General features: G+C 36.7%; 1 protein-coding gene across 3 annotated transcripts; it reads right to left on the minus strand.

The window, feature by feature from the left end:
* Positions 1–3159: 3159 nt before the first annotated feature.
* Positions 3160–24158, minus strand: LOC116504844 (putative calcium-activated potassium channel subunit beta). 3 transcript variants are annotated; one of them, XM_032212058.1, is made up of 6 exons: positions 24030–24158; positions 22650–22748; positions 16395–16563; positions 11832–12024; positions 8920–9248; positions 3160–3961 (listed from the first exon to the last, which is right to left on the minus strand). In XM_032212058.1, exons 3-5 carry the CDS (start codon positions 16529–16531, stop codon positions 8964–8966), a joined length of 615 nt encoding a protein of 204 aa, XP_032067949.1. In that variant the 5' UTR covers positions 16532–16563; positions 22650–22748; positions 24030–24158; the 3' UTR covers positions 3160–3961; positions 8920–8963. The 3 variants fall into 3 exon arrangements, with proteins under 3 accessions (XP_032067949.1, XP_032067951.1, XP_032067952.1); XM_032212060.1 differs by lacking the exon at positions 22650–22748; XM_032212061.1 differs by lacking the exons at positions 22650–22748; positions 24030–24158 and adding an exon at positions 21745–21890.
* Positions 24159–25708: the final 1550 nt, after the last annotated feature.

Genomic DNA, 25708 nt, shown 5'->3' on the forward strand with positions numbered 1-25708 from the left:
TTACCTAAGATTTTAATAACTTAAGGAAAAGATCTAGGATTTGTTTCAGGCAAAGAAGATCTTTGTCTTCTCCTGAGAATCTTAGATGGACTTCTAAGAGCCAAGGTGGCGCAGTGGTTAAATGCAGCACTGCAGGCTACTGCTAGATCAGCAGGTCAGCGGTTCAAATCTCACCGGCTCAGGGTTGACTCAGCCTTCCATCCTTCCGAGGTGGGTAAAATGAGGACCCAGATTGTTGGGGGCAATATGCTGACTCTCTGTAAACCGCTTAGAGAGGCCTGAAAGGCCTATGAAGCGGTATATAAGTCTACTGCTATTGCTATTACTGCTATTCTAAAGGTCCATCCAGAAATCGCCACGGAATTGTAATTTTAAATGTAACTAGAAGTGAGGGTGAATAAATACATGTAAAGTAATCCCATATGCTTGTTTTTATTTAGTTTTATTTATATTGGCATAAAAATAAAAACAAATGCAGCTTTTCTTCTGGTTTTTCTCATTTTTTTGAAGTGTAACTATTCTGTATCTTCCTCCAAGATTCAGGGTAGTCCTGAGTTTGAGAATTGCTGTCCCCCCTTGTTTTACTGTAAATTGAGCCCTTGGCTTTACTATCTGCTGATTTAATGAACACAATCTTACTTTCTTTGAAGAAAGCTGAAGCTAGAACCTTAAACATCTATTTGTGTTGATAGGAAACTAGAAGCTAGTATTCATAATCCCTTTTTTCATTCATTGATATTTGAATAACATTCTGCAAATAACATTTATGGTCTAGTTAGTCTTATAAGCTGCTTTTTATGCCTTTTAAAAGCCCATGTACTCTTTTTTGAGTCAATTACTGAGTCAATATCTCTCATCAGCTTGATTGTACTTGGGGATTTATCACCCTATCCCATTGTTTATTTGCCTGAAGAAAAAATCTTGTACAATTTTTAGTGAGTTAATCAATAAAAAGTTTTAAGTTCAATTTACTGCAAATCTGAGTACATATATCTCTGCGTACATCACCATAGTTTAACTAACTCAGTTGTCTGATTAAATATATATAATGCTGGTCTATGAAGATTCATAAATATACTAAACAAAAACAAAAACCCATTGTAACTTAGAGTATTATTTGAATGCATATTGTGCATATGGGTATATTTATTAATAAATAAAATAATTTATTTGATTAAATTTATAAGCCATTTGATTGCCAAGGACTCTGGATGGAGTAGTTTTTAAAAAAGCAAGGAAGAATAAAACAGGTTAAAAATAGATACATATTATATCAGCAAAAAACCAGCAGGGCTCAACATCCATTCTAGCCCAAAGTGTAGGACAACAGAGATGATGACAATATCAACCTTGGAGCCACATGGAATCGGCGTAATGGAGAGTAAAATAATTTTGCACAATTGTAGTGAAAGTTATATTTAGATGTAGAAAATTGTATTAACACATCAGTTCTATTTTTTTTAAAGAAAGCTAACTAGAAGCCACCAAAGCCTCCTTTGAAGATCAGATGATGAAAACATGGCACATTTATTCCCATATCAGAAGAGGAGTCTCTAGATCCATGATGGCAAGCCTATGGCACACATGCCACAGGTGGCATGCGGAGCCATTTGTTAGGGCCCGTGAGGCATTGCCCTGTCAGCTCCAGGGTGTATGCAAACACTGGCCAGCTGACTTTGGCCTTCATTTTTGGCTGTTTTTCGCCCTCTGGAGACTTTCCTGAAGCCTCTGGAGGCCAAAAAAACAACACAACGTGCAAACCGGAAGTTCAGTAATGGACTTCCGGTTTGCGTATTGGGACATTTTTCTGCCTCTGGAGGCTTCAGGCATCCCTGAAGGCTCTGGAGGGCCAAAAAAAAGCCCTACAGGCAAACTGGAAGTCAATTCCAGAACTTCCGGGTCGCCGGTAGGGCCATTTTTTGCCCTCTGGAGAGCCTCTGGGGGTGGGGGTGGGAGGCCATTTTCTCCATCCCCAAGCTCCTAGAAAGCCTCTAGAGCCTGGGGAGGGCAAAAAAGGGGTCCATTGTACACCAAAAGTCTGGGGCTGGCAGGTCATGTGCGCAGGTGCGGGGGAAGGGGTTCACACACACATGCATCTGGGGGATGGGCATGCCTGTGCATGACCCCCTGCACTCCCCCCACTTTTGAAACATGGTGGGGAAAAGATTAGCCATCATTGCTCTATATGTTCTTTGTTAAATCGATGTTATGGCCTATCACTAGTATGGATTGCAGCAACTATTCAGCCTATTCTATTCAGTCTATTCAGCCTATTTCCGTTTTTCGCCTTCCTCAAAAATCCTTGCAAATAGGTGCAGAAGCAATTCCCTTGTAATTGGGTGCTGACTCATCCCCCTTTTTAGCAATGTGATGTACATTCATCACTCCTGTTGTCTTTTATGTGATGAATAATGAAAGTAACAGGCAAGATGCAAAGTTGGAATATGACAAATCCTGTCCCAAATAAATAATCCCAATTCCTCATAGATAAAATATCAATCTTAGATTAGAATCATTTTACCCAAACACATTCTATAACTAACTATAATCATCCACTCTTGGGCTTACAGTTTCCATGCAATGGCAGAGAAAACTTGAGAAAAGTTTATTCTATCAGTGGGAGACATTTCTTTATCGCAGGTTCATCCAATGCATATTTCCTGAGCAGGAGCTTTACATTGTAGTAAGAATTACTAGAATAGTCACATAGACTAGAAATGAGATTGTGTTTCTACCTTTTAAAAAAACTAGACTAAATAACAAGCAGTTGTGGGTATTTTCCTATAAGGATGTAAGTTGTTGATGGTCTAAGTCTGTGAAGAAGTTCCTCCTAGTGGAATTTTTTTGCACACAAAGAAATGTAATTTAATCTTCATTTCTTAACATATATCAAGAATTGTGTGCATATTCAGCAGACCATACACTACTTACTCTTAAACATTGAAAGGCAAAATGTAAAACTGTGGCATCATGGATTTTAAGAGAATAATTGATTAGGCTTTATTGGAATTGCAGGAAACCTACTGAGAAGTTGCTAACTTGCTTCTTCAAAGCAATTTAAGATGTCTTATGAAATGCTGTAATAGCTGAACAAAAATGTTTAATATGACATAATGAACACTTTGAAAATACAAAGAAATGCAACTATATTAAAGAAAACTGCATATCAACATACAAGGGCACACAGGGAACAATTTAAAAACAATTAGAAAAATATTTTGAACAAAATAAAAGACTACGTATTGGAATTATACCTCTTAATTTAAGATTGCAAAAGGTAATGGAATAAATTATAGAACTATGTTATTCAAAGTAGAACTATGTTATTCAAAATAGAAATGTACTTACACTTTTTCTTATTAATTAATAAATCAGAGCTTGTTTAGGTTTTTAGAATAATTTATTTACTTAGGTTTAATTAATGTTAAATTATCTTGCCTCTCCTCAAAGATATAATTCAGTAGAAATCATTCATGGCTTGATTTGTATTTTAGCATTGCAGGATTAAATGGTATACCTTTTAAAAGGACAGATTTGGGGAGTTGAAGACTGTGAATAAGATTAATGATGAAAAAAATTCAGAATAATGTATAAATGTACATTGCTTTTGCAAAGGGTAACACTTTTGAACAGCCAATCCAATATTGGATTAAATACTTGACTGAAACTTAGATGAAAAAGAACTAGTTTTCATATGGGTCGAAAGTATTGAATACTTGAGGGATTTAGAAAATGCTACGTGGGTAAAATCTTAAATTCTTCAACATTTATTAAGAAGAAATCATTATATTCATTTTTATGTTATAGTTTGACATCAAGTTTTACAACATCTAAAAAGAAGTTCATCTGAATCAATTCTGGTGATCAATGGGGTGACAGGTATCATAACCAGATCATCATCACGTCACAAAAAAGAGGTTGTAAGAAATACCACGTAAGCTGGGTGGCTGCAAGACATCATCTAAAAATGAAAAACATACAAATTAAAATGCAATTACACTACAATTTAAAATCAGTTAAAAAAGCTTGGGGAAATAGAACGGTATTTACATGATCTGAAATGATACTAGAATGGGTGTCAGTTAAGTCTCTCTCAGTAGGGAATTCCATAAAACCTCCCCAATTTATAGAGGTCCACTTAACCTCCTAGAGAGGACCTGGATAAGAACCTCATTAAAAGACAAGGCACATGAGAGAGAAAAGTTTGAAACTCATACAACACATGAAGCCTTTGATTCTGCAGTTCACAGTAGCCACAAGGCTCTCATTTTCATTACAATGGGACCAACAAGATAACTGGTCTCCAACCTTTCTGGCATTTCAGACTAGCGGAGGGGGGGAGGATGGTTCCTACAAGCAATAGGTGAGTGGCACATACAGTTTCATTTGTGCGAGAAGCCGGGAGACACACCTACCACTCATATTAATAGAGCTCGGTGTGCACTTGCCTGCCATTCCTGTAGCCCAGTTCCAAACAGGCCACAACCTGGTACTGGACCGCAACCTGGGGTTTGGTGATCCCTGAATAAGATTGCAATAAATGAGGCGAATTGACTGATGTTGTGATAAGGCAATTTAAGGCAACTTGGAGATATGGATTAAATATCCTGAATGGTGGCATCTATTTCTGAAAAATTATATTGTCATTGTTGTAAACTGTAAAGAACAATGTTTCAGTTTTAGTGGGAATAGGATAATCTTTCAAATTTTTGGAAGATTTTTTTAAATTATATAACTAATAGAATATTAATTTGTCTACAGAATTTTACTATCTATATTTTATAGTTAAATAAAAGTAGCAAATTAAAACAAGAGTAGCAGCCAAATAAAGTAACACTCAATAATAGAAATATTCAGATAATGTATCGATAGAAGGTATGGTAAGATTTACTCTTCTGCTTGAGGATTTTTCTGATGAAATTCATTGTTGGTCATTGCAAAGAAACAAACCATTATTCTGCGAGTAATGGTAGAACAAATAAGCATCCTTGAAACACACTGTTTCAGAAATTGTGAAAATCATGTGGTATACAGCACCCTTTTGTGAAAACTCCGTAAGTAACAAATACATTCCTTGATTATTCAAAGGACAAACAGCTTCTGGGCATAATAGTCATTGTGACTTCTCTAGAAATAGTAGGCATTTTAATATATTTGTTGTTATTTTTAAGTGAAGTCTGTGATAAAGTAAATGAAAATACGTTATAAAAATAATGTTAGCGTAAAACACAAGAGAAGAGATTAACATGACAAACAATTGAGAATGAGTCTCAAATTAAGGAGTAAGATGCACAGAATTTAAAAGGAACAACATTAAATCAAATCTATCATAAATGAGACAGAGAATCTATTCGATGAAGATAATCTAGCAACTACTAAATAGGTCTTGTTGTTATCAAGGTGATAAGATGTATCACAGAGCTTCTGATAACAATTACAAACTACAGAACAGTTTCATATGGAAGGACACATCACGGCTACAGTCATCATTAATGTATTTATAAAGTTAAAATCAATAAGTATGAAATGGTACGTGAAGCCAGAAGAAGACATGAATAAAGTTGACCCAAAGTTGATACAATGTGATCTATAAAATAATTTGCTGAGAAATATTTTTTGCATTATATTTGGGGACAATGGTCCATGCTAAATTCTTTACAATAAGTTAAATAAGTCATGACCTGACTTCTGAAAGACAATGAAACTGGACTTATGGGAGAGTAATGATGAATTGAAGTGCCAACAACAGCAGCAAAGCTACTGGTGAGTAGACCAGTTCCTTGAAAATTCTTTGGAGAGGAGTGAACAGTAGATTGCCCACAGGTGCTCTGGATTGCATTTCCTTATGAGAAGACCACAAGACAGTGCTTTTCTGTGGATTTGATGGCTGGGACATGAAGGGGTTACCCATCTTGCTTGGAACCATAGCGGGACCTTTTAAAGGACACAAAGTTTGCAAACTTGCTTCTAATCACCTTTGGAAATTGCAACAACTCCAAAGCTGTTAAAGACCTTTAGAATGACAAGTTAGAAAAGTTTTCATTGGGAGAATTTAAGTTCAACTCTGAACAAATGAAAAATTAGTTGCAAGCTTAAGAACATATGGAATATGAAATAAAGAGCAAAAAACTGAATAAGATTTTGATCTTAGAAAGTTATAAATAGACTAAAGGTCTGTATAAATGTTGAATGCTGAAACTTTTTCAACAAGATTTTGGAATTATTTGTGAAGAACAAACAGCTTTTCATGAGAAATAGATGTGTTTTGGTTTTTGGAAGACCAAGATATATAATTTCATGATTTAAAAACTGGATACCAGATGCTATTAAAGAAATGACAGATGTAGAACCAATTTTATCTTACTAGAGAGAAATACAAATTATAAACCAAGAGAGTGACTGGCATAATTTCTTTCTTATTGGATTTACAACAGAGGCTTATTAAAACCTAGAAGAATTATGTGTGATGGGACAAAAAAGAAATAAAGAAAAATCAAATCTTGCAACAATAATAAGGGTGTGATACAAATAAATAGATAAAAATATTTGAATTGGCTAAAGATGAAGGCTATTAAAAATAAAAGAAAGGAATATAAAGTTGGTTTATTTGATCAAGATTAAAATAAGGTGTTATCTCTGTCAACTCCTTATGGACTTAAAAGATAATGCTTTATGGATTTGTCTATAGATAAGGGATGGGATATAAGTTGAAGAGATAAGTGTTTGTAAACTAAGAGGAATGAAGAGTCACTAAATTTGTTTATTCTTGTGACAAAGGTTAGAAGTCATTTCTTTATAGATTTTTTTTAATATAGAGATATTAATTTCTTTTCTCATTTCCTTGCACCTTTTATTCTTTCTTTTTTATTTTGTATTATATTTTACTATAGTAAACATACTTACTAAAATTATATATCATAAAAATAATGAAACTGGCTGAGTGGATGCATTTCTAACTATTGTTGGCACAGTGATTCAAAAGCAACACAGAATTGTGTTCATGAAGAGGTGGTCTATGATTAACAAATTGGGTCTAGTTTAGGCTGAGCTCATATATCAGAAAGAATAAATGTCGAAATACGGGTCCTAGGAGAATTCAGTCTGGTCTTAATTGTAGGTCTAAATCAGTGATTTGCTGGGCAATGATAAGCCTTATGAGAAAGGAAAGAATGCTGAACAAATTGGTGTTCAAAGCAGGTAATATCCCTTTAACCAACCCACACTTTCTGTTGCAAGTGCCATTCATTATGACAAAATAATTGCTTTGTAGTAAGCAGTGAAGAGTTGCTCATTAGAAAACATTGCACAGACATAATTTATTTAGCTCAAGCAGCTATTGGCCTGATACTTAGAATCTGCTTTTAAAAAGCTTCTGTGAATGTGTTAACTTTGGCTTTAGGCCACACATAGGCAGGCAGCTGTGCAGTTCACTGAGCACTAAAGCTATAAATGTTAGCTTAATGCAAAGCTAATGATAATGACTACAGTAGTGCATCATAGTAATTTACTAGTACATTGAGTTTTTTATGGTGCTTGCTTCAAGACTGGTGAAGAAAATCACATAAACTGCACCTTGAATAATCTAATTAAAATAAGTGCATTTTTACTCCCTGCAGATTCGTTACAAAGGAAACATTTATGTTCTTCCATCCCACAATTACTGGATAGATAGTTTTGTTATCATCAGTTTGACAGAATCTGCCATTCTATATAATAAATGGATCTTGCAGGGATAAAAGTGCATGCTGCATTAACATGCCTCAGTAATTCTCCACTTTTGTAAACTTCAGATACAAAATCTTTTTATTGTAACCTGAATTTTGAGATGACCTCTAAGGAGAATGTTAGGAAAGAAAATGTAAGTTAACTTTCACTTACTCATTAACTCATGGTTAATCAGATACTTAGACATTATTTTTTAAAAAAACATGAATTTGGAATATGCTTACAATAAACTGATTTTTTTTTAAAAAAAATTATATGTTGCCTGATTGTCGTGTCACCACAATAGACCAACCCTCATTTTCTGGAAGACAGAAACAGTCAGCAACCAATCTTTTTAATTCCATGCGGAATATCAAAGTAAGCCATGGTGCATTTTTCTGCTCCACTTTCCAAAAGACAATTTTCCATGTTATGTTGCCTAAAGCACTTCTGTTTCTTTGGGATAGCTAGTTTGCTTCAGTTTGTTCAGGATAACTTCAGAAATTCATTAGCTGTTTTACAAAGGCAAGAACACCCCTCCAATTGAGTCAGTGCTTACATGGCTCAGTGATCATGTAAATAAAAATTAAATCAGCTACCTCACCCAAATTCCTCACCATGACTAGAAATATTAACAAAAGGTATTTTCTCAAATTTAAACAATATAATGAATTTGTAAAAAAATGTGGTAAATTCAGAGAAGTATAATTTGAATGTTTCCTCTCAAATCTGATGTTTCCTATTTCTTATCCATATTTTCCTTATCTTTACTGCAATGTTGTTTATCCTTAGTGTAAACTTGAGAACTTACTCCTAATTTGCCTCTAATACAGGTAATCCTTGATTACCTGTATTAACTGATCCCAACATTTCTGTTGCTCAGTGAAAAATTTGTTAAGTGAACTTTGCCCCATTTCACAACCTTTGCCACAGTTGTTAGGTGAATTATTGCAGTTGCAGTTGTTAAGTTAGTAACACGGTTGTTAAGTGAATCTGGCTTCCCCATTAATTTTGCTTGCAAAAGGTGATCACATGACTCCTGGACATTGCAACTGTCAGAAATACAAGTCATCCGCCAAGCTTCCAAATTTTGATCACATGACCATGAAGAGGCCGCAACAGTCATAAGTGTGAAAAATGGTTATAAGTCCCCTTTTTCAGTGCCATTGTAGCTGTGAGCAGTCACTAAATGAACTGTTGTAAGTCGAGGAGTACCTGTGCAAAGGTGAATACAAAGTCCAGATCTTAGTTAGAAAAAGCTACATGACTGTTCTGCGTTGTCTAGCAGAGACTAAGGCAAGATACTGATTTAGTTTTACCAAGATGACTATCAAGATCCCACCAATCAACAGCATACTTGGACAGGCAAAAGCAATTAGAAAGCCTTCTGGTGGGTACAATCTCTTGAAAAGGACACTCTTTTCTTCTCTTGATGGGTCATAATGGCAAGGAATCCTCTGATGCATTCTGAAATAATCTCTTGCCTCTTCTACTTGCTGCTGAGCTTGTTCATAATTCCCCATAACAAGGGGGATATAAGAGCACTGCAGAAAAAAAGAAAGAAAACTCAAGGTACTGCTTTTCACAATTATTGACTGAGGGTAAAACAGTAATTTAGGGGTACTTTTAATCAGTGCTGCTTTAATATTGTTTTTTTCTGCACTGTGGCTGTTGTGAACTAGATTATGAATACTACATGTATCCAGTGGTGGGTTTCAATTTGTTTTATTACCAGTTTGCTCATGCACATGCAGAAGCGTCCAGATGGGTGGGCGGAACTCCCCGGTAGGAACCCACCTCTGAGTGGAATCCATGAGCTTTCCAAAGCTATCCTTTATTTACTTGTAGTTAACCAGGGTTTTTCAGGGCTAGAGGAAGATTATAACTCAACCTATTCTTACAAGCAATTAAGTAATTAAAAGTCTTTTCCTCTGCTTTAATTGGAACTAAAGGAAGTACTTGTTTGAGATTGCTAAGAAAATATTGCTAGGAAAAAACTGGGATCATAGCCTTCCTTCCTTCCTTCCTTCCTTCCTTCCTTCCTTCCTTCCTTCCTTCCTTCCTTCCTTCCTTTGGAATATTATTTATGTGAGCATAGATAGAAAGGAAGTTGTTTATTTATTTATCAAGTCAGTACACACCCCATTTCATCTGCATAACTGTGGACAGCTTACAAATAGAACATCAGAAATGAACTAACAGATTTGCTAATAAGCAGGATTTTAGATGAGAGGAAAATGGATTCATGAAATTTTATTGAAGAAGGTGAAAATTAAAAGTACTACAATTTCATACATTTTTGAAATTTGAGAATTAAATATTTAAATTTCATCTTGGAGTTATGAAGCCTCTGATAGCGAGACTTTCTCAATTGTAAACAGTGAAGGGAACACTATGTCTATTTTTGCAATTATGTTTCATGTATAAGTCCGCTTCCTTATAATTTTCTACAGATGTTTGATCTGTAGCCATAGAGGGTAAATCCTATTGGATAAATTAGGACATACAGTAGATATTTATACAGTAGATTAATGTTATAGCTTGTGTTTTCACTTTCCCCCCAATACACATAAAGGTGAGGGCACAGTTTCATGAAGAAACAATTAGAAATATTGCAATTGGTGGACTAATATATACTTTAAACTATAAATTTATTGGGGGATAAACATATATAGAATGATGCTGTTAAATTTTTTAACACTCTGAAAAGTTAGGTTAGCCATTGATATCAGAATTGAATTGAATTGAATTGAATTGTTGGTGAGATGAATTTTAAGTTCTGCTGAGAGTTGTATCAATTGTCTAAATAATGAACATTATATAAGAAGCCTAAGAAATATTTTGAGAAAATGCTAAATATATAGCATTAATAGGATTCTATGGTATTGGGGAAGGAAAGGAGGAATGTCTAGTGTTATGAACCACAGTTATACCTTAGAGATCCAATTTTACTTAAGATGAATTAGCTCATGGCAATATTTAATTTACACAAAAAGTAAGTCCTCCCTTAAAATTAGGACTGTTTAATTGAAAAGGCTGGAAATCTAAGGTCCACCCCATTTTGAAGGAAGTAACCAAATACAGTGTGAGTATTCCTGATTTCTCTTTTTAATTGCTCTTGCCTGCTGGGAATTGAATGTGTAAGCACCATTTCAAGGCCTTAAAGTAAACATTGAGCTGTCCATTAGGGAAATCTGCTTCATTGTGTTTGTCTACAGAATTATAGATTGCCGTGTAAAGGAAATGATTTTCTGCTAGGCTATGAATTATGGCAAAGTGATGGGTTCCATAAGAAATGAGCCTGAAAATGAAGGAATGTAAAACATGATTAATTTCAAAGAAGGAGAAAGGTAGAGGGAACAGTGTTTATATATTACAGCAAATAACACATATTATAATATTTGATATAATTCTGTATTGCTCTTACATTGTGCAAGGATGAGCATGTTTAGATTTATTCTGTTATAACCTCTGATAATTTGTATCACTCAGAATTCCAGAAGAAAATGTGGATTTGGGAGGACAGAAATAAATCCTGCACATATAACCTTGCAGTAGTGACACTGAATAATAATGACTTCTATTTATTGTACACTGCCCAGAGTCCCTCTTTGAAGGAGATGAGCCATTCAGAAATACAATATATGTAGAGGGTAACGTTATTGGTTTAAGTATAACATTCTTTCAAAGCTGCTATCTGAAATATGTCTAGGAGTTGAGGCAAAGGCAGTATAAATTTATTGATGTGGGGAACTTCACTAAGGCAAAACAATGCTGCCTTACATCACACTATTACTTAAATACCTTTGAGCTCAAATGACGTCTGACCTTTATGTGAGGAACAACTGTATAAATACTATCAAACTTGCACATTGCTGGCAGGCTAGGAATTCAGGATTGTGGTTGAACAAAATTCATTACTATTCAGAAACCTTTATTATTTGCATTATCTACCATTATCTACCAAACTCGACCTTTTGCTTCAATGATATTTCAGGACAAGAAAGGATAACTTGGCAAGAATAGCCATTGTGTCACCATTTATTATATCTCTTTTTTGCATGTAGCCCGGTTAGAATTTGCTGAGTAGTAGTAGAATTTACAGCCTTAATATATAGCATACAAACCTTGGGATTTCTTTCCACAGTTTGCTCTGTGTGGTACAGCATTACTACTTGGCCTAAATGGGTTAAATTCACATAGACTTCCAGACAAGGATAGTGAAAAATATATTTATCCTCAGAGCCTTCAATGAATGAACATTGGTCTTCCTTGATGTTAGCTTTTACTACATCACATTCACTTTCATCAGCCCAGACACTGCAGAGATAAATTTATTAAGAATTTATGCATAACTTAAGCCTTGTAGTACATAAACGTCTGTTTCTGATATTGTCAGCACATCTTGTGTGAAAAACGGGGTGAGACAAAACCGTATTAAAATTATATTGTCTATGTGAGTAAAGGCAAATAGCAATCACAATAGCACTTTGACTTACATACTGCTTCACAGTGCTTGATAGCCCTCTCTAAGTGGTATACAGAGTCAGCATATTGCCCTCAACAATCTGGGTCCTTATTTTACCCACCTCAGAAGGATGGAAGGCCAACCTTGAGCTGGTCAGAATTGAACTGCTGGGCATAGTTTGGGCATAGTTTGCTTGCAATACTGCATTCTAACCACTGTGCCACCACAGTTCTTATGTAGACTTTTAGCAAATGCTGTGGCAAAAATTATATATTGTACAGTATATTCCATGATTTTGAGTATGCTTTTCCTATCACCTAGTAGGCCAATAAAATATAAATTCTTTAAATAATGTCTGTGTTTTCAGAAATTCACTTGATTTAATCTCACATGCATTTTTTAAATCCTCTTAATACATAGAATTTACATAAGTAATATATTAATTTAGGGTGACACAACCATATTTTTTAAATCCCACATTTATTATTCTTTATAAATAATTCAAGGTGGCAAATATACTTAATACTGCTTCCTCCTATTTTCTCCACAACAACCCCGTGAGGTGGGTTGGGCTGAGAGAGTGACTGGCTCAAAATTACTCAGCTGGATTTCGTGCTTAAAGAACTCACAATCTCCTGGTTTCTAGCCTGATGGCTCAACCAATACATCAAACTGCCTCTTGTGTTTATTTCATTAAGATTAGTAGAAATCGAATAGAAAGCTATTTCAAAACATACATGTTAGAAAGGTTGATGATTAAGTGATTAGAATTAGTTCAGGATTTCTTTCCACATTCAGATCAGTTTGGAATAATGCAGAAAAGAGTTCCTAATGGATTTGATGGCTTAAATAGAGATAGGAATGGTCTCTATAGAAAAAAAACACCCTACCTGGGATTCCATGGTGCCTCAGGATAGAATCCATAGCCACTTAGGAATCTCTGATTCTTAACATAGGAAGCAGATTTCATGCAATTGCAAGGCATCGGATATTTCTTTAGTTTTGTGAACTAGAGTGATTATGAGTAAAAGCTGAAAAAAGCACAATCAATCAATCAATCAGAATAGAACTGGAAGGCACCTTGGAGGTGTCTAGTCCAACCCCCTGCTCAAGCAGGAAATCTTATACTCGTGATGGTGAACCTATGGCACAGGTGGCACACAGAGCCTTCTTTGTGGGTATGCTAGCTGAGCCCCAGCTCAACTCCACCGTGCATGTTCAGGGCACATGCAGGAGGTGTGCATGTATGCGTGGGTGGCATGTTGGGGGGTCACGCATGCATGTCCAAGGGGTGGGGCATACGGGGATGACGCACACATACACGGCGATGGGGCACACAGGCGGGGTCACACGCACATTGCATTATTTTGGCACGAAAAGGTTAGCCATCACCGCCCTACACCATTTCAGACAAGTGGTGGTTCAGTCTCTTAAAAAGCTCCAGTGATGAAGCACTCACAATTTCTGACAGCAAGCTGTTCCACTGGTTAATTGTCCTCACTGCTAGAAAAAAAAACTTCCCTTTTTGTGGCAGCCTCTCAAATACTCAAATCCTGCTATCGTGCCCCTCCCCCTCAGTCCTTCTTTTCTCTACCCTAGCCAAACCCAAATCTGCAACCGTTCTTCCTATGTTTTAGTCCCCAGGCCTTTAATCATAGTTGCTCTTCTCTGCACATTTTTTCAAAGTCTCAACACCTTTTTTGTAATGTGGTGACCAAAATGGTGACACAAGGCAAAAGAATATTAGCTGCTAGAGAAATGCAAGAAATAAGACTATCGTGGGGACTTGTGGGATGACCTTTATAGAATTGCAAAGCTGTGGTTCTTAGCAACTTCCCTTCCGGAAGGCTGGGATGCATTTTAATGCTCCAGATGCACTACTGAATTCAAAGTCCGTATTAATGTTGAGGCAAAAAAACATATGAAGGAATGACTTTTCCTTTTAGAAAGGATTTAACATGGTATATGATGTACATTTTTCAGAATTCAGTGTTTGTGTCATTTGCAAAAGATGAAGGAATAGTGGTAACTTAGTGGTAACCATAGGGGTATGTTCAAATCTGTAAGATAACAGGTGTGGTTTCATGGTCAAAGCCCTGCCTCCTCTGCAGTAATATTGACATGCAAGTGGGGAAACAGACAAGGCTTCAGTTCCAAAACTGTACCCACCAGGGTTTAGATTTTTATATCTTTTCTGTGGCTGCCTGATGCCTGTGGTGGACATTTTGGATGACCAAGAGTTCAAATGTTTTTTGAGAAGGGACATTTGAATACAATTATTTCTTTAAAAAGAAATGATTGTTGTAGTATGTGAGTAAGTTGTATAAAAGTAAGTCTTGTTGTATTCATGAGAAATTTTGGAAGCTAAGGCAGTTTCGGAATTAAAAATATTATTTGGGAATATTGAAGTAATAACGTGTGTGTGAGAGAGAAAGAGAAAGAGAGGCAGACAGACGCACGCCCATGCGCGTGCACGCACACACACACACACACACCCACCCACACACACACACACAAAGCCCTCATGTATCTAATGTCCTTCATTATCTTGAATTATAGTCTCTCAACTGATGCTATTACTGACCATTCTGATGAGGCATAGTTACATATATGTAATTATGTAATCTCTTTGTCTTTTTTGTTGAGATATTTGAGATAGAGGAAGACCAATGTTTAATGTGGGCACTATTAAATTTGGGTTTGCTGGCTTACAAACAGGATTTGCATATTTCTAAAAAATATTGAATGACTTTGAATACTAGTTTGATGCTGAAGGCCATTTCATTCTTGATTTTGATATTCGTTACAATGCCTCCTCCCACTCCATGTAAATGCATCTTCCCAGTTAATTTATACTGCTTTTCTCTATCGGAGATCCAAATCCAATGCTATTAACTCTTCAGGATCTCATGAGCTACTGACCTCAAAAAGGTGGTACGGAATGAATAGAAAGTTAAAGGTTTATTCTGCATCTTCTTTCTGTGTATCACCTTGCCTACTTTTTGTCTAAAAAATTCCTAACCTGAAGTCACTTCTGTTTGGCTTTGTTCACAGCACATACAAGGGGAGCCCATGCTGTAGGATTGTGCTTCTGCTAGGACACAGCTAGGCTTTGCCTATCCTTCTCATTTATTTCCTGGAAATAAATCACCATTGTAAGATTAAATTCCTGCTGTCAGGAATGGTCTCTCTCTTTCTCACACATACACGGATCCATACTTTCCCCCCTTCCACAACATTCCTTTCTCTCTGCTATTTCAGATGTCTTTCTGTCATTCCATCTTTATCTTATTTTCTCCCTTTTTGCTCTCTTTTTTTCTGAAATGGGGGAAAATACACGTGGAGGTGGATTCTGTGTCTGATATGTGTAGATAGGGGTGAATCAGTTTTGTTAAAGGGAGTATTTTATTTTACATGCAGTTAGTTTGATTAGTAGTTATTAGTTTAATTAGTATTCATTTACTTTTTTGTCCTTACCCTCCGTGTGTGTGGCATTTATACAGAGACATATACTCATCTATACAGACACTGTGTATATAAATCTCACACAGAGATTTAATGGCAGCTTTATGCTGCCATGCTTGGACTTTCCTCAACCCATTGTGACAAGTCGGCCTTGGGGGAAAAAAGAATGAAGGAGAAATCCTGGCCCAGTTATATTATTGCCATACAAGTACAGTATTAAGTTCTTAACTATGAAAGAAAGATGATAGTTCTTGTGTTCTAGAAGCAAAAACTTATTCCATTTAGTCAACACAGCTCCCAGTTTAACAATTTATGTTTCAGCTTCAATATATTAATGAACATTATTTATTAAATGCTTTCTGAGTACAATAGAATTTCCATTTTGAGAGGCATCACATTTTCAGAGCTATGTGACATCAGATTCATTTGTATAATCCAGCTAGCCATTCACTGGAAAGGAACATACTCTCTATTGGTATCATTCCTTTCCCCAGCATTTTAAAGGGAGAAATGATGCATAAAACTGATCAGTTTAATTTCCTCACCTCTGCAAAACTCTGAGAGGAAATAAATCATGGAAATAAGGCATACATTTTGTACCTACACATCCCACAGCACAAAAGAAAGACGTTTTCCATTCTTTCCACTAAGCAAATGTATTCTGCTAAACTTGGGAGTTTTAAACTTCCAAACAGACTCACTTGCTGCTTGGAGACACATTTTATTTTAATGGTTTAAAAAATAATGTTTCTTTTACCTTCTTCTATGTAAATACACCAGGACGATACCAATAAAAAGATACATCATTGCTGAGCAGGCCATCATTCCCAAACCTAGCCATAGGGCCCTGGTCTCCCCTCGTTTCTGTGCTGCCACTAACTTTTTCCGTAACATGACTTCTTGGGATGCTTCTGTGGTTCTTATCTCTGCATAAAAATATAATCAAATCCATTAGGTTTGCTTATATGATAACTCCACTAAAAGTAAACTCAACCTCTTCTGAGATATTGCATATAACCTCGTTTAATATCATTAAGCACTTAGTTTCCAAAAGTAAAACCTCGAGAACAAACCCAATCTCGCAAGGTATACAATAGTATTTAGTCACATTTTCAAGAGTAACATCAAAAATCACATCATATTTGATTGTCAGATGCTCAGACCATCAAGTATCCCCACCCCACCCCATAGGATCAGTTTAGTGTTTCATTTGCAAATGCTGGTGGATTTTTTTCAGCCAAAACTCTAAATTTCATTTCTTGAAAACCAGTGGTTCTCATCCCATGCACAGACTAACACAGACTAGCAGTTGAAAATTATTACATGCCGTCACATGGAAATTCAACATTGCTTGGCTGAAGAATTTGCTTTCTGACTAACCTTTGATAGTATATATGGTGAGATAAAAACAATGCTCAAATATTCAAGCTGTTATGAGAATATCTGAGTTAATAATATTCTTCTCAAATAGAATGCAGGTTTATTCTTTGGGAATGCAGTGGGGAGATGAATGTTCCATCTGACCAAGAGGCAGTGGAATGGATAAGACATTTGGCCCGTTTTCCCTGACAGCCATGTTAAATGCAAAAAAAGTTGACAAATTTGCAATGTTCAGCTATGCTAGAGATTTAGTTACGCATAGATGTAATTAATATGTACATTTCTGTTAATATATACTGAATTTTTCGGAGTATAATAAGATGCACCAAGGTTTTGAAGAGACAAATTTTTAAAAAGGTTTTTGCACTCTGCAAACCTCCCAAAATGGCCCATTTTTCACAAAAACGGGCCCGTTTTTTTTTTCCAGAAAAAGGGCATAAATAGCCTTAGGACGCTTATAGAGTGCTCCTGGGTGGGGGGCAAAAAACAAGCAAAAAATGGCTCATTTTTTGTCAAAAAAAAAGGCCATGGATAGCCTTTAGGAGGCTTATAGAATGCTCCTGGGGGCTGGGGGGGAGGGGGCAAAATCATTTCTGCCTTCCCCAGCCCGCAGGAGCTCTCTGAAAGCCTCCTAAAAGCTATGCATGGCTATTTGGGTGAAGGGAGCGGGGTTTCGGCAGGCAAAAACGCTGTATTCAGTGTATAAGATGCACCCAGATTTTCAGCCTCTTTTTTGAGGAAAAAAGGTGCGTCTTGCATTCCAAAAAATATGGTAACTATCTTCCCTATCTTCTTTTGGTACAAAACAGCTTTAGAAGTGTTTTTTTGTCAGAGCTGTGGCAGGCAGAATGAAGTTTTCTTTTCCCTATAGTCTGGTTTTCAGGAATTTGTTTATAAGTTTGGAAGGAAGACAGATTTATTTGAGAAGGGCATATCAGTGATGCTGGGGCTGATGACAATGGAGAGGTTGTGATTCATTTTACTTCACCTTCAGGCTCTCCTTTCAATTGAATTGCAGTCTTGTGCAATCCCCCAAAGTCATCCAAATAGTGAAACTATTTATAACAATCCTGCAGAGTGTATTTGTAAAGTCTATTGCAGCTCGGATGCCATGTAACTATGCCATTTGGGGCCTGCTGTGAAAAGGGAGCTAGACATAATATACTTCTTTTTTTTTTTTTTTTATAAATATATTTTATTCATTTTTCACATTCCATTTGCAATCACTTATATACAGGGTATTTGCTATAAGAAAAGAAAAAAAGAAAAAGGGAATAAAACGAACAATAAAAGGAAACACAACTCATCATTCACAACCCCACCTAACCCTTCCATCCTCCATACACCCCATCTACCCCCTCCAACTTTCCTTTCTCCCTCTAACACTCCCCTCCTACTTCCCTTTCCCCACAAACCTTTCTCCCCTTACTCCCCAGACACCCTCCTTACATTCCCCTTACTCCTTCCTTACTCCTCCCTCTTCTTTCCCTCTACCTCCCTCCTTGGTGTATGCCTTTGTTCGAGGTGTTGTTTGATCTGATAAAAGTAAATGAACCAAGAAAAAAAAATAAAAGGAAGAAAAAACCACCGTATATAAATACATTCTTATTCTTATTAAGGACTATTTTAACACCCCCCACCCCCCCCACAAATCCCCATCCCAATCCTCCCGACTTCCAGGGCCCACACCTGGCACTGCCTTCTGTCTAAATATCTTGTATACATATGGATTAAAAAATAAAAGTAATATGTCAAAAAGAAGAAAAACAGAAAAAAAGAAGAGAAAAAAAAAGAGAAAAGAAAAAAGAAGAAAAAAAGAAAAAGAAACCACTCTTTGTGTTGAGCTCAGCCCCCCCATCTTTATCTATGCTTAATAGTATAAATCATTCTATCTATATTTTATTCTCGTCTCTTACTTCTTTGCTATTTATCCCAACCTTCTGTAGATTCCTCCCTTCCTCTTCCTCAACCTCAGGAGCCCTTCCGATAGAATTTAAGCAACGTAGTTCATGCACATATTCAAATATGACTTTACAGAAGAGTCTAGCCAAGCTTCCCCTTCTTATAAAATTAAGCAGCGTAGATCAATATTACTTACAACAGAAATCATTTCATCTTAAGATAATTCAACCGACTTTCTCTTCTGATAGGATTTAAATAACGTAGTTCATTCCACATGCATTTTACCCTCATCCCTACTTGTCTAATATGTTACCACTATCAAATTTATACTAGCATTTGTTTAAAATGTAACTCAGAGCGATTTCAACCAACTTTCCCTTCAAATAAAAGTTAAATAGCATGGATCATTCCACATATTCAAATAATACTTCAGCAAGAGTCAGTTAACCTTCTATTTTAAAGTAGTCCTCTCTAACAAAGTTTAGAACAACATAAATCATTCTCCGCATTCTTTTTACCACTTATCTTAAGATATCCCAACCGGCTTCTGTTCGAATAAGCTTTAAAACAACGTAAATTTTACCCTCATCCCTTGCTTGTCTGATGTTACCACTATCAAATTTATGCTATACGTTAATTTAGAATCTAGCTCAAAGTAGTTTCACCAGCTTTTCCCTTCTGATAAATAATTAGTCCGCTTTTTCTACCGGAGAGCGGTCTCAGACCCCCCATTCAGCTCCCTCAACTTTAGCAAGCATTTTGAAATGTCTAAATTCTCGATCTCCGTTTTTTCTGCTTCTCCGAGGGAAGAGGGGCTACCCCCTCCATCTTGCAGCCACATGGCCGGCCGTTTGCCTTTCTCCTTCCGCTTGTCCTCTCCTCTCCTTCCAAGCGCATCAGGAAGTCCCGCCTTCAGATCCTACAATAGAAATCTTGAGCCTCCGAAACAGAGTTAGACGAAAACTGTGATTCCAAATGTAACCGTGATGCCGGCAGGGGCCTCCCATCTGTATCGAATCTAGGTGACTCCTAAGATCCTTAGTTAAAAAGGTGTAGTCCCTTCTTGCTTTTCAGCATCTGAAAAGGAATATCTTTGAAAACAATCAGGTCCTGGCCGTCAACTCGGAGACTGTTATTATGAAACTTTTGCACAATCGCATTTTCTAGATTCTTTTGTAGAGAAATGTATAATTATGTCTCTCGGGAGCTGCGCTGTTCCGCTATCAATGAGTCTGGCGATAGATTTTCCGAATCTGCCAATCAAAGTTATAGTCCCGGGCTTCCCAGCGCATGGCTGAAGGCTGCAGCAAGGTCTGGTTTCAAATTCTCTTGCTCCTTTTCACGGAATCCTCTGACTCTATTGCAAATGCCTTCCTATTAAAATTTATCATCATAAGCTGTTCTTCGTTGTCCCTAATTTTTTGTTGTAAAATTTGAATATTGGTAGTCAAATTAAAATTAGCCTTCTCCAGACTTTCCAATTGTTCTCTATTTCAGCAGAGTAATTCTGACAGGGCAGACACGGCTGCAAACGTATTCGCCTTCATCTTGATTAACTTTAGACTTTTAAATCATTCATATAATTCCAATTACAAATTCCTTTAATTTCTTGTTTAAAGGCATTAACATTTTAAAGAGATATTCCTGTGTTAAGAATTCTCCAGTAGAGGGCATAGGAGACCAAAGGCTGTGTTTCCAGTAAAAATTCTTTAAATTCTTTAGACACATTGTAGCAAGACGCTTCTTTGACCTGGGGGCCATAATAAAGTAAACAAGTAAGCAGCGCTTCGCTCCCCTCTATTTCCAAAGAAGAAGAGTTTATTTTGTTAAGGAGCGGTCCTGCAGGAAGATAAAACCGGCTAAGTACATCCAGTATCAATCATCCACGGAGAGAAATCGCCATTTTGAGGTCTATTTAGACAAAGACGTCTCTAAGACAAATGGTGCTGGTATTTAAGATAGTAATAAAAGCATAAATCTCACAGGGGTGGGACCCGCCCGTATCAATTCTAGCTTGAAAAAACTTTGTTTTGTCCTGGGGGGGGCTAGCCTGTCTGGGGCTGCCAAAAAAAAAAAAAGGCAGCTGAGAAGAACTGGCTGGAGATAAAAGCTCCGCTCCGGCTGGATCTAATCTCTTTCCACAGCCAAAAAAAAGAAAAAGGCTGTGGCTTACGAATAGACCCTAGTCTACGGAGCTACTCCTGCCCCTTTCTTAGCCAAAAAGGGTGCTATCTATGATTCTTATTTAGATATACAGACCAGATCCCTGAGGAGCTCGGTGGAGCCCTCCTCGGCAACAGACCACGCCCCAGGAAGTCCGACTAAATATACTTATTAATGGACACCCTGAATAACTTCCACCGTAAGATGCCATGTAACCTAAAAATATGTCAGCTTCTTTTCTAAAACAGTGCTATGATGAACATTTCTTCCATATTATTTCCCCCATCAATTCTCTCACAGGCTGCTGGATAATAAACTGCTTTCAAATTTTAATACATTTTTCATGTGTTAAGTCCAGGAGTCTGGAGCTTTAGATTCCTGGCTAAATTGATAGGAAAAAGATGAGCATGGTTTTAAAACTGGGAAGGGGGGATTCAATAATCTGCGCCAAATTGATGGTGCTCTGCTAGCTGAAAGTGCAAATAATCTACAAGCTCTAGTAATGAAAGTTAAGGAGCACAGAGAAAACAAAATGAGAATATGATTAAACATAAAGACCAAACTAATGGTCACAGAAATAGCAACCAGCTTTAGAATTGACAGTGAAGATACTGAAAGGGTGAATAGCTTCTGCCTAGAATTATCAACACTAAATACATTACTTGTTGCGAATCACACATCACAGACTAGTACAGACTAGCACTTGAACAGTCAGGAAGGTCTTGGAAAAGATACTCAGATGTTGTTGATGTGTGAATATCTATGAAGATCAGAATAGTGCATGCAGTGCTTTTTCCTAAGACTCCATGGAAGTAGAAATTGACTTTGAAGATAGCAGATAGAAATTGTATTGAAGTTTTTGCCCGTTGGTATTGGAGAAGACTCCTGAGGGATAAGAAAATAGCAAGTAGGTAACTGAATACATCAAGCCAGAGTTTTCACTCAAGGCACAAACATCAGGTGCAAATGATCCTACCTCAGATTATGTGAAACTCGTTTTCTAGCAAAGGTCCTAATGCTTGGAGAGGTGGAAGCACTTGGTTACAGTGACAGTGGGGTGCACCATTGGAATTCCTGTAGCACTAGATTGAGAAAAGATCCTAGTAAAGAAAATCCATGTCGTTGTTAACAGTTGACATTAACTTTGATGGCACATAATTAATCTTGGTTGTACATCAGATAAACTGGTACATTAGATTAGGTTTTTATCATCCTTTTTTCCTCCCTTCTAGAGTCTGATCGGACCTGATTTTTTAAAAAAGAAAAATTCTCCTTTATTTATGCCCTTTTTAAAACATTTTCAGAAAAGTTCACAAGAAATTGAACTTATTTTTTAAATAACAATGTTCAGCATAAGTAATAAAAAGGCATATTCTTAAGAGCAAATCACGAGAGGAGCCCACAACACAAACAGTAAAACAGGACCGTATTCCATTAGATGCTAAAATAGACGGGGGGGGGAAAGGAACCACTATTAATGACACGCAAATACTGTGCATTAAATCCAATTGTTTTCTGGGATTAAAGGAATGTGGATGGTAGGGAAGTGAGGATAACACTCCCTTACCTTATTTAAGTACTGCCATCATGAATTTTAGAACTCATAATTCTTGAACTCTTGATCTTCCAGCCAATTGAATCTCAATTTGAATCTCAATACCTGTTCCTTCAACACCAAAGACAAGAACATATGGTAACTCTCTCCCCACAACAATTTTACAGTAATAATTAAATATAAATTATAGTTTTTTTAAAAAAAACCCCACTTTATTTGATTTATTTGTTTTCTGCTACTTCTTTACATGCTGATTTGTTGCATAACTTTTGCAATGGTGCTCATTTTCTATTGAGAAGATTTATCAGAGCTAAATTCTTTGTGGAACCCATCACTCTTTCCTTAATCTCTAAAATATCACTCTCTCTATGTACCTATTTTATAAAACGAACAATATTTCTACAAATATAAATTTTCTATGTGCCAAACTGTATATAGGAGGAGAGGAAAGGCGAGAGAGAGTCTATACTGGAAATTGGGAAAGTTTCAAGTTGTACAATTAGAAAAACATTGAAGAGAGATTTGGAGATAAAAAAAAGTTAGTGAGACAGATCAAATTAAATTGAGATCACTGTTGAACAGGAATAATCTCTATTATATAACATTTGGTTCCAGGTCACATTTTTCTTTATCTGTACATTATATAGTGCAGTGATAAAGACACTGTTGATAATAGAACCACAGTGGAATAGTGTTTCAATTTAATGCTGGCATTACAAGATTAATAACACTAATGTACTAAAAAAATTGAAATTCAAATTAAATGGTAAACAATGTACTTTAAAGAAATCCATTTAACATCTGATTACCTAAAATTAGAATATCCTACCCCTTACCCTCAAACTGTTACTTGTTTTCTATAACTATCTACCTTTCACAATTGGCACCCTAGACATTTCTGTATTTTATATTATGTACACTTACTATAGACATTCTCAATAATGATTTGCATTCTAAAATAATGTCATTAAATAAAATGAAAACATTTCAAAACACCGAATCCCACCAAGAAAGCAGGAATGGACATTCCTGTTCAAATCCCTTTCATTAAAACATTAAATCATATTTAATTATTACTAAATAAAACTACGGTGCTGCCCGTGTGTGCCCGTAAACTAAAACTTGTCATCTTAACATCATAAACACAAACTATTATGTTTTTTTTACTTTTAGAATACATACACACACACACACACACACACACACACACACACACACACACACATAAAGATCTTGTGTTTTGTTTCTCTTTTTACTTAAAATAAGGCTTCAGTGTTTCTGAAATTGGTAAGAATCTAATAGGAATCTAACAGTTCAAGAAATGTTCATGTTAGTCAGAAGCATTGTACACACAGGATTGCTGAAACCAAACTTTTCTGAAGTCATGCTTACCGCCTTTGAAATGTTGCTTAGAAGTTCATGAATGTTTGAAAAAAAACACTGATATGCAAAGATCAGCTCCAAGCTGGACTCCAAGTAGCAAATCTGTCGCTGTAAAAAGACTACCTTCCTCCAAATGTGCTGAGATGATTTTTGAAAATGGATGTTTAGCTAACTTTCCTACTATGAGATTTCTGCTACCATAAATGGTAAGGTATGGAAATGTGCAGGCTTTTACAAGATTAATCATGCAATGCAGGATCTGATGTGTTTTGAACAATTGTAAACTAGATTTTTCTATTTTGTTGTGCTGGAAATGGAAAGATTCCTGCTTTGTAAATTATAATGCAGCTAAATATAGTCTCCATGCACTGGCTTACTTTTTAAAGTAACTGAGAATCCATGGCATTCCTAAATATTAACTTAAAGAGACTCTACTGCCAAGTCATTACTTTTTTTCTTCTCATTTTATATTAAGATAAGGTTTGTGTTCAATTTTTCATATAAATCCAAATGCAGTATACATTTGGATTTATATGAACAATTGAATACAAAGTGTTGATTCTCTTGGATTTCAAAACATAATAAGCCATGATGTTACCTTGGTGATTCTTATTTTCCTCATGGAAACATGCCTCTCAGCAAATAAAGAAAACTGAGAAATAATAATTAAAAAAATAAAGGTTTTAATAAGAATAGGCCAAAGATTCCCCCAAGATTATGTTTACTTGATTATTCATCTTGACTGGCACCTTTTTCACCCAGTTACGTGGAAGTTAAAAGTTATTACTGAATCTGTCTGATAATTGTATGTAGAAATTTAAAGAACTTTTAAATAACGAAACTATATACTTGCAGACATGGATTCAAAAGGATTTAGAATTCTGAAAAAGTTGTAAATGGGTCAGTGGATCCCGGAGAGTTCCCTGGTTCACCGAGGAACTCCGGGAGAAGAAACGCCGGAGGAGATGCCTAGAGCACCAGTGGAGGTCTGACAGGTCCGAAGCAAACCGAGCACTCTTAACTACCTGCACCAGGGACTATGTCCGAGCATTAAGAACTGCAAAAAGATCATATATTTCTTCCCTGGTTGCGTCCGCCGAGTCGCGCCCAGCCGCCCTGTTTAGGATAACCCGCTCCCTCCTTAATAGGAGGGAGGCGGGAAACCCCTTGCAGGGTAGGGCTGAGGACTATGCTCAATTCTTGGCGGACAAAGTAGCTCGGTTTCGATCGGACCTGGACTCCACCGCAGTAGATCCAGCTGAGACACAGGAGGACTATTTGCCACATCAGCTCTGGGTTGAGTTCCAGGAAGTTGCCTCTGGGGATGTGGACAAGGCAATCCGAGCTGTAAGTGCCTCCACTTGTATTTTGGACCCGTGTCCCTCCTGGCTGGTGGCTAACAGCAGGGAGGTGACACATGGCTGGATCCAGGCGGTTGTCACCGCCTCCCTTCGGGAGGGGCACTTCCCCGCCGTACTCAAAACGGCGGTGGTGAGACCCCTCCTGAAGAAACCATCGTTAGATCCAGCCATTTTAAACAACTTTCGTCCTGTCTCCAACCTTCCCTTTATTGGGAAGGTTGTTGAGAAGGTGGTGGCCTTTCAGCTTCAACGGACCTTGGAGGAAGCTAGCTATCTTGACCCCTTCCAGTCCGGCTTCAGACCTGGTTACAGCACAGAAAACCGCTT

The sequence above is a fragment of the Thamnophis elegans genome, chromosome 2 (genome assembly GCF_009769535.1).
Source record: "Thamnophis elegans isolate rThaEle1 chromosome 2, rThaEle1.pri, whole genome shotgun sequence".
NCBI lineage: Eukaryota > Metazoa > Chordata > Lepidosauria > Squamata > Colubridae > Thamnophis > Thamnophis elegans.